General features: G+C 40.4%; 1 protein-coding gene across 1 annotated transcript in view; it reads right to left on the bottom strand.

Annotated features, from left to right (window-relative positions):
- Window positions 1–936: 936 nt before the first annotated feature.
- The window catches only part of pnp4a (purine nucleoside phosphorylase 4a), a 33,082-nt gene continuing 19,851 nt past the window's right edge, over window positions 937–14,167 (bottom strand). Inside the window, exons 5-6 of the mRNA XM_039735097.1 lie at window positions 11,645–11,832; window positions 937–1,976 (exon numbers count right to left, since the gene is read on the bottom strand). Coding sequence (XP_039591031.1) covers window positions 1,753–1,976; window positions 11,645–11,832 — 412 coding nt within the window. The 3' untranslated portion in view covers window positions 937–1,752. The remainder of the gene's footprint in view (window positions 1,977–11,644; window positions 11,833–14,167) is intronic.

Here is a 14,167-nt window from a genome sequence, read left to right as displayed (position 1 = left end):
ACAGATCCTCTAAGTGAGAATTAGATTTTTTCCAATTTCAAATAATATATAACATCAGTTATGAACTGACTTAAAAGAGGAGAGTTAGGATTCTTCCAATTGAACAAGACAAGTCTGTGTGCCAATAGTGTAGTAAAGGTGATCACAGTTTGTTTGTCCTTCTACACTTTAAAGCCCCTCAGTGAGCCCACCAAACACAGCTGTTAGTGGATTAGGGGGGGATTGTGACACCAAGGCTGTCTGAAAAGCATTTAAAAATTTTGGTCCAGAATGATGTTAATTTGGTGCAGGCCCAAAACATGTGACCCAGTGAGGCTGGAGCTCGATTGCAGCGTTCGTAGGTTGGATTTTGCCCTGGAAACATTTTGGAAAATTTTAAACGAGAGAGATGCGCCCCGAGTTGAATAATTGTATGCTTTGCACAAATGGAGCTCGAGTGAATTCTGTGCATTGCTACCTCTCTCTCCTTTTCTGAGATGTTGAGTGAGAGATCCTTTTTCCACTGTCCTCTGGGATCTTTGAAAGGGAGGGACTGTAAAATGGTTTTATATATTACAGAAATGCTGTCTGAGTTCTTGAAACTATTCAATATTTTTTCCAGCATAGAGAAAGTTGGGAGGTGAGGAAAATCAAGTAGGTTCTGTTTAACAAAGATTCTAATTTAAAGATAGTGAAAGAAATGTGTTGCTGGAAACTTAAATTTGGAATGTAATTGTTCATAGGATGCAAAGACGTTGTCTATATAAAGATCTCTAAGTGATTTAATCCCAAATGTTTTCCAGATATTAAAAACTGCGTATGTTTGTGAGGGTTGAAAAAGGTGGTTCTCGTGAAGAGGTGCCACAGATAAAAGATTCTCCATCTTAAAATACTTCCTACATTGGTTCATATTCTGAGTGAGTGAAGCACAATTGGGTTGTTAGTATATTGGCGATAACTTGCATTTATAGGGACACAAAGCAGGGAATATAAAGAAGTACTCCTGCTACAAATTCTGAAAGAGAAATGTCTGATGTTTATTTTGAGGGGTAGAACATGAAAAATAAGTGAAGAATGATGAAGTTATAGCCAGTAGCAGAAAACCAACAAAAATGAAGCTGAGCTTAAAGGACAGATCCACATAGGGAAACCGCCATTTTAGTATTACTCACATAGTGTTTAAGTGTGTATGTCTCGTAATAAGCGGATGTCCTGCACAATGGTGGTCAGATATATGAGGTGGTGTGTTTTGTGTTGGCAGATTGGGTACCCAAGTATGATGGAATTTGTTTCCTTTAGATATGCATATCCTGATTGATTGCATTTTCCCTGGCTAATTTATTCGATATTCCATAGCACCATATTTTAGTGTTTGGCTAACACTGGAGCACTTACAGAACCACCAATCACCACGGAGTGTTTAAAACACTGATTTAAGCATGTTGAAAAGATTTATTAACACCTACTCAAGGATTAATAGAAGTCTGTTTTTAAATGGCTAGGTGATCGATTTGAGCTTGGAGTCTGGCCTGCTTTAAAGTCAGGATTCAAATAGCAGAATGAAAATGATTTGAAGAGTCAACCCTGTCTCCCCAAGACCAATTTCTTCTCTAGTTGCATGTTATAAGGCTTGGAAACTCGATCAATCCCGTAAGAGACATGCAAAACCACACACGTCTGCTGATATTTCAATTTATTTAGATAACTTACTGTAAATTCTTGGCATAATGTCATTCAAAGTGTGAAACTTCTGAAGGCATTAATGTGATTCAGTCAGACTTCTACAATGTTGTTATTAATTTCTAGTTGGCCAATCATCTCAGAGACCAGCGCCTTCAACATCTCCGCCCTCATCTTACTCACTCCCAGCACATCATCATGGTTGACACTTCCCTTCTCAGAGTAGTCCTTCTCCACCTGGTTGGTTATGAGTGAAAGTCCAAACACCCGTAGACCACAGTGCTTTGCCACTACAACTTCAGCAGCTGTGCTCATACCTGAGGAGAACAAAAGGAGGGTCTTTTGGTTAGCCATGGGTCTGCAAATAGACTCATTGATGCAAAGCAATTTTAAGCACTGGGTTAACCCCACTAAAGTCCTTCACCTCTGAAACGTCTGCCCAGTCATTGACCCTGTGCCATTTTACTAAAGGAATGCTACACAGATAAGGCAAACAGCATGTAAAGTACATGGTTGCCCACGAAAAAGTAGCCCGCCTCCCTGGCGAAAAAAGGCGCCCTTCCATAAAGAAAGAAACTTGAAATGCAAAAATCTTTACTCACTCTTTACAGAAAGTGCTGAAAATGATTTCTTTTTCTGCTCAGCTCATACTCACACGTTTGCACAACGTCTAAACAGCTTTCGTGATGAGGATAGTCAATCGGCGCGCCACTCTGGCAGGAAGGCGGGCTACTTTTTCGTGGGCCACCCTGTACAATCCAGTATCAGTTGTAACCCCAAAAGCCAGATGATAGAATGAATCCTGGTTAAACATATCTGAATTTGCATCATATTAATTCCCTTCTGGACTTGGACCGATGATCTTGAGTTTCCCAGTCCAAGCACAGAAACGAGTAAAATAAGTAGACTGCTGAGAAAAGTGAAAGTGCGCTATTTACAAATAGTACAATGAAAATCTGATCTGTGTCTTACACTCTAAATGGTAAGAGTGCCATCTTAAAGGATAAATGTTCACTGGTCAGCAGGTCCTTGGATATTCACATAGAAGGGTGAGGGATGCATTTAGGGCCCATCACCTGCTGCCTTCTGAGTTTAACACAAGACCTAAAGCAAATATTCATACACTCATAGTTGGAACATTCTTATCCCAATTTCAGGTTCACAGGGGAATGAAATCTATCCTACCTAGACATGGTCCATTCTTAGGGTATGTGCTTTTAAAGTACCATTTTTTGGTATATGGGAGATACTGAAACATTCTGAGGAAGAGGCAAAAGTGCTAACATCACACAAGCAGGGACCAGGTTAGGATCTGAACCCGGGACACTGTAGCTGTGCCATGTAAAGACCAAACAGACTATTTAAAATTTATTGGCACACGCCAAGAGTGTAGAGAGTCATTTCAACAGTCACGGCCACAGAGCAGTTATTAAGAAATGCTTGACGACATTAAAATGTGTGGTAATGTAACTCTTAGTTTTATCTATTCCAAGTGAAAATGGACATCACTTGCCTAAGTCAGTCATGTGTTCTTGGTTTAGAACAAGGGAATGGCTGACAAGGACAATTGGCTTTGGCAGTATGTAGTGTCTGAATTCCTTGGGAAGGAGGAAATCCAAACAACTGACAGTCTTATAAGACTTCAGTGCATATATGAAGATGCCTATATGGGAACTAACGGTGTCAGATAATGGGCAAAGCACCTTAAAAGCAAATAACAGAGCTTACCTTTCAGTTTTCATAAAGTATTTTTAGTTAGAGCAACAGGGAAACAAACATTTATCTCCTCTGAGAGAATCAGCTTACAATGGGCAGATCAATGGATCAATGCAATGTGGTTTATGATTAACTGAAAGGCTTAGGCCAGTCTTGCAAATGAAATCCATTACAATATGTTTCTTTGCTATTACTGGAGCTGAAGTGCAAAATATGGGGGATCTGGATCCACAAATTAACCCTTTGAACTTACTAAAAACCTCACAATTAAAATAATATTTAAAACTAGCTGAAATACCCAGCATTGCCCGGGAGGAAAATAAAGTGGTTTTTTTATTGTTTTTAATTGCTTGAAAAAAATATAATAATATATTATTATATATTATATAATATTATCCATCCATCCATTTTCTAACCCGCTGAATCCGAATACAGGGTCACGGGGGTCTGCTGGAGCCAATCCCAGCCAACACAGGGCACAAGGCAGGAACCAATCCAGGGCAGGGTGCCAACCCACCGCAGGACTATAATATTATATATTATATTATAAAATATAATAAAAAGAACACAACTTTAAAAATAAAAATAAATCGACAAACATTGAAGACTCTCTAATGTGCTTGCATTGTTTACTGAAGAGCCTTCTTATTTACAATGTTTTTAGTTTTTCCATCTTTCTATCATTCTAGCCGATGTATTAAGGTTCTTAGGACTTCCAGCCCTTGGACATGCCACATAAAGCTGCCCATGTGAGAAACACGCCGTGTCCAAATTGATTCCAGCAATTTTCAATGTTTGTGCAAACGTTTCGAGCATCAAGTGGATGATAACAGACATAAAAGACCGAATCTCCAATTAGTCTCTTCCAGTTGAAATTCTTTTACAATTAATTAAAGTTTAAACATTTTACCTATATAAATAACTATTTTAAGTTAAATATCATAGCTGTATTTGGTCTATACTTTAACTGGATTTTGATAAGTTAATTAAATTAGTTTTTTTGATTATGAATGTATTTAAACAAAATTCCTATTTCTTTTATATGAAAAAATTGTAACACCAACACGTTAGCTACACCGTTGCGAAACAAATGACATTTAGTTCATTAATCAATAAACAAAAATTGTAAAGAGAGCCACTGAACTCACAAAATAAATATAGGATGTTTACGGTACATAAAAATAAAATTGCTTACTTATATTATATATAATATAATAGATAGCCTATTTTAATTACAATATAATCACAGCATACATTCAAAGTAGTGTAAAAACGATGGGAAAAGCCTTTTTTAAGGTTTTTTTGTCAGACTCATTTTGTTTTGTGGTGTAGTAATAAGTTTTTACATACAGAATTTTTGACAACGTAAAAAAAGTAAATTAAATTAATATTATTATTAGGTTGATTTAATTTTATTACCACTACAATAAGAATAATGCAAGATGAAAATATAGTTAACAAAAACAAATATTAAAATGACAAACAAATAATACTACAGATTTCTCATGATAAAACTGTCAGTTGCTTTTACAGAGCACACCAGAAACGTTCCGAGCATCAACTGGATGATAACATCCATACAAGACCACAAGATTGTTACCTTCTGCTTTATCTTATATATAAATGTCTATGCGTGGAAGTGTGTGTGTCTGTCCGACCCGGAAGTGAGAGGTGGAGTCGGGATAAGCAAACAGAAAACTCGCTTAGATGCTAATAACACAAGCGAGGCGAGCATGTCGCAAAAACGAAACCTCCGAACAAAGACAAAGTCACTTAGCCACTAATGCACAAGAGATGTGAGCACATTGGCAAAACGAATCCTCCTAGGTGAGAGATGCCCAGAGTTCCTTTTAATTACCTGATATCTCTACATTTCAATTTTTTTTCTGATGATTTAAATAATTTCTAGGACCCGGTCTTTTTACAGCATGGGCTTACACAGCTTTTGTATATATATATATATATATTGTGGACTCGGACCCAGACACACACAGATGGCCATCATAAGTTCCACCACACACCGTCTATGTACACTATTTACAAGTCAATATCACGTGCACCAGAAACCCCAGTGCAAGAGGCACCGTTCCCCCAATGTCCAGGCCTCACAGTCTTTGTGCCTTCCTGACCGTCTCCAGTCCTCTCTCTCCAGCTCCGTCTCTCTTCCACCCGACTTCCGCTTTCGACTGAAGGGAGGCGGCCCCTTAAATAGGAACCCGGATGGGCTCCAGCTGCTTCCCGGCACTCCTCCGTAGACACACCCCAGTGTGGCGGAAGTGCCGGCTGCGCACCCGGAAGCCGTCTGGATGTCCCCTGTCGTCTTCACCCCAGCACTTCCTGGTATGGCGGAAGTGCTGGGCTCCAGGGATATTCAGGCACCGGGGCGCCGCCTGGCGGTGGCCACGGGTCCCTACAGGGCTGGGCTTCCAATCCCTTTACCCGAGGCCCCCAACACAACCAGGGCGGACTCCCCCTCGCGGTCCAGAGGAGGCACAAGCCCTCCTCCGGTCTTCCTGGGCGTCCCGGCCGGTGCCACAATATATATATATATATATATATATATATATATATATATATATATATATATATATATATATATATGGCGGCTTGAGTCACAAAAACAGAATGAGTCCCAGAAATAGCCTGGCCAACTCTATTTAAGCAACTGGGGTGCGGTGCTGCTCAAACATAAAGAATGCTGGCAGTCGCCTCCAGTTCGCCATCTGGTGGTCGTTCCGAGTGTCAACTGGATGATAACAGGCATACAAGACCACAAGATCACCCCCCACCCTACCCAGAAGAGGGTGGGTTAGGGTTGATTTCACCCTACACTATTTTTAGTCGACCAATGAGAAACATGTGTACGAAGTTTCATGAAAACCGCTCCAGCCGTTTGGAAGTGATACTGGAACATACATACATACACACACACACATATACATTGACTTTTATATATATAAATCTTATGGGGTTAGTACCAATTATTGGGTTTGCAAGAAAATATGCTCAAATATTAATTCAGAAGAAGGTCATTGTTAGGGGGTTTCATTCTTACTATAGCCTGCTTTACCAATGAAATGGTGCGCTTCTGCCATCTTTGTTCTTCACCCACTGGATCTACAAAACAGGGTCTGTGGCATTATGGGGCTAATGATATTTTTTTCTTGTTATTTATTCACTTTATAGAATTTCTTGTATTAAGAATTTGTTATTTTTCACATTCTCCTTGGTGTCAGAGTGGAGGGTCTGCCCTGGAGCAATTGCAGGTTAAGGGCCTTGCTCAAAAACCCAACAGTGTAGGGTCACTTTTGGCAGTAACGGGATTCAAAACTGGCAACTTTCCAGATACCAGAGCAGGTCCTTAGCTACAGAGCCACCATGTGGTCTGACTCCATTTGTGAAATGATGGAAAGGCAGCAAAGTTTGGGTTTAGTTGAAAAAAAAAAATCAAGCAGAACAATGAAAACTGTAAATGTGATCTTCAGCACTGTCACAGGAGAGCTGATGGGTTCTGCTCTTCTGCACAGATATCTGTGTGTGCATCATAAAGGTGTCCAATCTGCATGACGACCATCAAAAATATGAGGTGCTATGGCTTTAGCTTGCAGATTGTGTATCTGTTGTCTACTTAAGGTACTATGGGGTATTTCACACACTGGTTAAAGCTATGCCATCAACGGTGATGACTTTCTCCAACACCATGAGAGAGGCGTTAAAGCTGGTTTAATCTGTACAAGGGAACATTCTAAAAAGATGTGTGGAGACTGGCCCGGACACAGACAGGCGGACACCGATGGTTCAAGCACCAACACAGGTTTTTCTCTATTATAAAAAAAAATCCTGGAGAGAAACACTAGGGCGACGATACGTGATCTTTACGTTAAGATCATGGAAGACACTTAAAAGACCCACAAGACTAAAGAGAATGACCACGGAGCGTCTCGCGGGTACCTTAAACATGAGACTTTGTGCCAAGAGATTGACCCAGGACCGTCTCGTGATGACGTAGAACATGAGATTCCTTCAAGATACGCCCTACTTACAACCAAATAAGAGCACGGGCAGCCAGCAATACACTCAGTTGTGTTTTGGCTTTGTGCACACACAGATCCAGGGCTCTCAGTGTATATAAAAAGTATAATGACAATACGTTATAAATGAAGTGTAGACGACTAAGCGAAGAAGAAAGCAGCGCAGAGAAAAGAGACTCAAAAGCGTTGGAGAGACAAAAAAAAAAAGAATAATCTAGGTGCAAATTCAGAAAATAAGAAAAGTAATTATCAGGCGGGAACAAGTAGAATTTAAATTTAAGTATAAAAAAAGAAAGTAAAGATCACAGTAGCATAAACGGAAATTATTACTCGAAAAAGGGAAAGTAATCACTAAGGACCAGGGGCCTCATGTATAAACGGTGCGTACACACAGAAATGTTGCATAAGAACTTTTCCACGTTCAAATCGCGATGTATAAAACCTACACTTGGCGTAAAGCCACGCACTTTTCCACGGTACCTCATACCTTGTCGTACGCAAGTTCGGTTTTGCAGACTGGCAGCACCCAGCGTCAAAGCAGTGCTACTGTTCCTGTGTGGTTACCCTTTATTTCTTAGAACCACATTCCTGACGCAGCTTTATAAATACACTGAAATTAACTGCATATTGTTTATTAGTGTAATGCATCTGATTGTAATTAACTTGTAACAATATAATGGTCCAGGGAATAGCCATAGTATTCCAAATACCATAACTGCTTTAGTGTTGTTACTCTCACTGCACCTTCTTCTTTCAGTTGCTCCCTTTTAGGGTTGCCACAGCGGATCATCTTTTTCTATATTACTCTCACTGCACCACTCGGAGTATTTTATTACTGTATCTGAGTGGGGAATCACAGCAGCAGCTTAAGGGAAAGAGAATTATCGGTATACAGCATCAAGCACAGGCTACCTCAGCCACGGCAAAACGTTTCAAAGCCTTTCCTGTACGGACCTCGCGGTTCAGAAACAGTTTCATCCCAAGAACTGTAAATGCACTCAATCAATTTCTCCTTGTAGAACTGTTTGTACTTATAAGTACAATCACCCCACTGTAAACTTGCACTACAGTTATAATATTACACATCCTGAGCCACTTTATAAAGCGCGCATTTACATATGATGACAATATAATTTTTAAGATGAAATGCAGCAAAATATGTTGATTATATTATACAGATAAAACTTTAACTTCATTTAAATAATCTGTATTGTTAATAATTAAACATGTGAGGACACGGTGCTGCAGTGCTAGCAAGTTCACGTATTGTTCTTGCCTCGCGCTGTATATTTGCTGAGGCTGGCGCGACACTGGAAGGATAAACGGATAGAATAATTAAACACGTACTATGAAGATATTTCAATGTTCCTTAAAAGTTTTGAAGAATCGTCGTTGTAAGCTTACAGATGGCTTAATGTCTATTACAGAGCTGATTGTGTGGCGATTGAGTATTTGGGGAAAGAAAGGACAGGAATTGAAGGTTAGTATGTTTGAAAGAGACAGTACTGCTACAATAAAGTACTTCATCGAAGGTCGCGCATGGCACAGCAGCATCTTGTGTGAGACATGAACAATCACTGCGCTACTGTGTTCATGTTTAATAACATGTTTTCATTCCAATCATCATGAAAATGATATCACATATACATCTCAGTATTTTTATTATTCAGAGAGCTGTAATATCACGAATGTAATGTATTCTGTGTCCTGTCGGAGAAAGAGAAAGAACGGAAGCACGTAGTGATTCACACACATAGAGCACATTGAAGATCAAATACAAAACAAAGCATTTAACTTTAACTACTACTTTAGTTACGATGAGATTTGAGAAACTAGTAACTTAAACGATTTTAAGATGAAGTGTATGATGTTCTACTTTAATGACAAAATAAACTACGTGATTAAAGTGGAAATTTCGAGATTAAAGTTGACATTTTGTGCTTTTTTCCCCACTGTGTGCCTATTTTTTTTTGTCTGTACCCTAATAAGCTCAGACGTTGGGCTACAACTCACCTTTTCACGGCGACTTTGATATGTGACTTCTTTTTCATTTTGGCAGTGTGTACGTGAGCTTTCGAGTTTCTCCGACACGCTATGTCACTCGATCAACTTCCTTTTGTTGTTTATTCCACTGTTTAAATCAACAAATAGTATGTTTTTCCTTTGCCTCCACTTGGTATTCACTGAAATTCTTATATTTCCCCCGTGCTTTTCCCATTGTCTTTTCACAGAATGCTGACCTTAAGGGTGATTTATATTGATTTGCATATTCAAAGAGGCGTAATTCTGGGCGGAGTTTGGGCGGGACAGAAGGCTTGTGCACAAGTGCTACTTTTCACGCTGACCGGGATTTATGGAGCGGAAGAACGTGGAAGTTGGAGTACGCACAGATTCCTGCATCTGGATTTTTCTGTGCGTAAGCACATTTCAGCTTTTGTGCTTACGCCATGTTATAGTGCGAATTCTACGCACGGCATTATGCATGAGGCCCCAGGTGTCATTAAAAAAAAGCAGGATAAAGCGAGGTCAGAAATAAAAGACAGAGTAGAAAACAAAGTAAAACGTCATAAAGAGCTTAAAAAACAAGGGGGCCAAACACATGCAGAGCAGGTTAGAGATAATGAAAACTGGAATTCAAAAGACTCAAAAAAAACGTAGGAGTGAAACACATGCAGAGATAGATACAGAATATGAAAGCAGAACAAAACAACAGTGTCAAAAAAAGAAAGTAAACATCGCATTACTGCAAAGAAAGAGAAATTATTACTGCAGAGAAATAACGAAAAGGCGAATAGAGATTGAATATATGGACATAGGTGATATGTTAGAAGTTTGTAAATATTGTAATGCTTTGAAGTCAGAGAATTTCAAAAACATTGTTTACCTCACGTGCATTTATTGGTTACTTTGCAAAAAAAATGATTAACTGCTGATGATGTGGATCATTTTGTCTGTGCTGAAATTCCAAACTGAATTATGGTACAAAGCCATTAAACACATGTCTCACTGACCTCATTAAAAAGATTCAGCACATTGGGACTCAAAAGATTCCAAATATTGGTTTTACAGAAGTTCTGAAATAAAAGCAAAACTAATGAAATAGCAACAATTCAAAGATTTAAAAAATCTTAAAAGCGTGTATCCGGTAAAACAAAAACGGGGGTTGGCGAGCGAAGCGAGCAGGGGGCAAAGCCCCCTACTATTATACATTATTATATTACAGTGCACACACACAGCCCTTTCAGGTCCAGGCCCTCAACAATGCATCTCTCTCTTCTGACCGCCTCCACTCCTCTCCTCCAGGCTTCGTCCTTCCTCCACCCGACTCGAATGGAGGGAGGCGGCCCCTCTTATACACACCCATATTTGCTCCAGGTACCTCCCGATGAACTTTTGCCAGCACTCCCTGGTGTGGCGGAAGTGCCACATATGCACCCAGAAGCACTCTGGGTGTCCCTGGTCTTCTTCCCTCCAGCACTTCCAGTTGTGGCGGAAGTGCTGACGACCAGGGCTCTCCAGGCATTTGGGCGCCCCCTTGCGGAGACCACGGGCCCCTATAGGGTTTAGCTTCCATGCTCCTTTCCCGTGGTCCCCATAGCCACCAGGGCGGTTGCCCCCTTGTGGTCCAGAGGAGGTGCAATCCCTCCTCCGGTCCCGGGTGTCCTGGCTGGGTACCGGCCGCAGCCGCTTGCCACACATGGCATAAATGCATCTGTTAGAAAGGGGATTTTGTAGAGAAGTTAACAAAGGTGCAGTATTTGGATTTCAGTCAGAGGTGTAGTAATCTATTCATATCTCTAATACGTTGTAAAATGGACAGGATCATCACTTTTGGCAAGACCCTTGTATGTTTGAAAGACCCTTGCTTCAAGCTGCAGCATATTCTCCTGGAGCAGTTCAGGAGTATTTTGTGCGAAAGGAAACAGCAGAGAAGCAAGCAGGTGATTGTATTTAATTCAGCCTCTAGAGTCCTTTAAAAGGAATTTTCACTTCCAGGGGCTGGAAGAGAGTCGATTCATTTAAGTTAGGCACCTTAGACCAGTGTAAACATGAAGATTATGTGAAATGACCTCAAGAAAAGCCTTCCATTTGCTTTCCAGTATAATCAAGAGTTGATGCTGGTATTTAGCTGGCACAATACCATTATGACTGTGAATCCTCATGCTTGACAAGTCTGACAAAATCTGACCTTCATTGATCTCTACATGGTCTACTGAAGTAATATCAAGCCTACTTACCTACAGCATCTGCTCCCAGACTATGAAGAAGGCGGGCCTCAGCTACGGTCTCAAAGTTGGGCCCTGACACCATGCAGTAGATGCCCTTGTGCACACAGGTATAGCCCAACCTCTTGCAGATATCCATTGCCAGCTTACATAGATCCTTGTCATAGGTGCTCGTCATTGGAGGGAAACGAGGGCCAAACCTTGAAGATTTGTTTTGAATTAATTACAGGTTTTACAGTAAAGAGAACAACCAAAATAAAACAATGCAAAGAAATATCAATATCAGAACTATTCAAGTGATGATGGCTGGGAGTCAAAGGTCAGTTCAGCAAGAAGCACTGTGCATAAGGCAGAAAGCAAATCTGAACAGGGTGAGAGTTCATCACAGAGGACACACACACTCATAAACAGGGCCGTTCAACAGCAAGAAATGGCAGGACAAGCACATCTTTGGAACTTGGGAGGAAAAGTGGGCCAAATATTTAAAATTAACATTTAGGTAAATAGGAAAAACCCACACCCTGCAGTCTGCGACTCATCTGACGTAAAAACGGTTTGATTGACAAAGCGTAGAGCATTCCAGATAAGGCACAGCCCTGTCGAATTCCTCTCTTTACTGAGAACAGGGCGCTCAAAGAACCATTGACTTTTAAGACACCAAATATATAGAGCCTTATCATATTTATAAAATGTTCCCCAAATCCAAAGCTTTTCAGAGTATTAAACAAATATCGGTGATCTACTCGATCAAAAGCCTTTTCCTGGTATAGGGACAGAATCCCCAAATCAACTCTGCACAGATTACAGCCTGAGATAACATCCCGCAATACAAATATATTATCATGAATTGACCGGTCAGGCACACAGTACGATTGACACGGGTGAATTATGGAGTCCATCTCATTCCTCAGGCGGTTGGCCAAGGCCCTTGAAAAGATCTTGTAGTCTGTGAACAATACGCTCACAGGATGCCTGTTTTTGATTTGGCACAAGTCACCTTTTTACGGTAGCAGAATGATGACTGCTCTCCTGCAGTTCAGTGGTAATTCACCAACCTTTATACTCCAGAAAAACTGTAAGCATGTCCGGTCCCAGCAGATGCCAGAACTGCTTATAAAATTCAGTTGGAATCCCGTCGATCCCCGGAGTCTTTCCAACATTTAGATTTGAAAGTGAGTCAGAGAGTTCCTGCAGATTAATCTCGGTGTCCAGATGTAGTTTTACCTTTTCTGAAATTGTCAGCATACCTTCCAAAAACTCACACATTGCAGCCTCATCAATGCTTTCATCCTTGAATAAATTCTTGTAAAAAGAGACAACAAAGTCTCTTATCTCCCTTGTAGTGCAAAGTTCTTGGCCGTCGGTGTCACAGAGCATATGGATGGTCTTGCTGTGTGCTTCCTTCTTTTCAAGACTAAAAAAAACCTTGTGGGTGCGTCCAGGTGATTCAGATTCTGAAAGCAAGACCTCACTAAAGCTTCCTTAGCCTGCAACTCCAGAAGCTGAGACAATGAATGTTTTTTAGCCATTAAAATCTCAAAGTTGTCCTTATCAAAATTGTTTTGAAGAGTAGCATGTAGTTCAGTGATTTCCTCCTCCAGGCTTTTCATATGATCCACACTCCTCTTCGTCACTTGCTGGGTGTATTGTTGGCAGAAAGCTTTAATCTGTACTTTCGAGACATCCCACCATTGTTTGAGGGAAGTGAATTTGGATTTAGTGAGGGTCCATTGCTGCCATAAAAATTCAAAGCACTGAAGGAAATTTGAATCACCCAACAGGAAAACATTGAATTGCCAGAAAGACTTAAAGAAAGGTTTTTTGAAAAAGTGAGCTTTAACGCCACCAGAGATTGATCAGAAAAACCGAAAGGACAGATATAAGTAGTAGTGACTGTATCTAAAAGATGCCTTGAACAGTAAAACCGGTCTAACCGTGCCATAGAAATGTGGCCACCCCTTACCCTGGTGTATTGTCTATGTGTAGGAAATTTATGCCGCCATACATCCACTAGATCTGACTGCTGTAATAAAGTATGTAATGCTCTGACAGAAGCTGGATGTGGCTCAGCACCATTTCGATCTAGCTGAGCATTATCTGTACAATTGAAATCACCTCCTAGTAGAAGAATTTACCCATTAATAAAAGTTTCCACCACCTTTCTCAGTGAATCAAAGAAACAGATCCTTTCTCGACCATTTGTTGGTGCATATGAATTAATTAACAATTAAATTTTGGGTGTGATCGCCATCTTTAATCTGCACCACCAGCAGGCGCCCAGCCACCACCTCACTAATATTAGTGATCTGTAAATTGACAGTTTTGGAAATCAGGGCAGCTACCCCATGGGATCCATGACTAAGCACAGCCTGACCCCCCCCCATTCACGTAACCAGTTTCCTAATATCGGTGTGTGTTTCCTGAAGTAAAGCTATATGAAGGCCTTTTTGCAGTAAATAATCAAAAGCAGCAGCCCTTTTTATGTCTCCCCTACACCCGTTCACATTTAGACTCCCAATATGTAAAGATTCCATT

The sequence above is a fragment of the Polypterus senegalus genome, chromosome 14 (genome assembly GCF_016835505.1).
Source record: "Polypterus senegalus isolate Bchr_013 chromosome 14, ASM1683550v1, whole genome shotgun sequence".
In the NCBI taxonomy this organism is placed as follows: domain Eukaryota; kingdom Metazoa; phylum Chordata; class Cladistia; order Polypteriformes; family Polypteridae; genus Polypterus; species Polypterus senegalus.
Note: the sequence above shows the minus strand (reverse complement) of the source record. Positions and strands in the feature narration are given on the sequence as shown.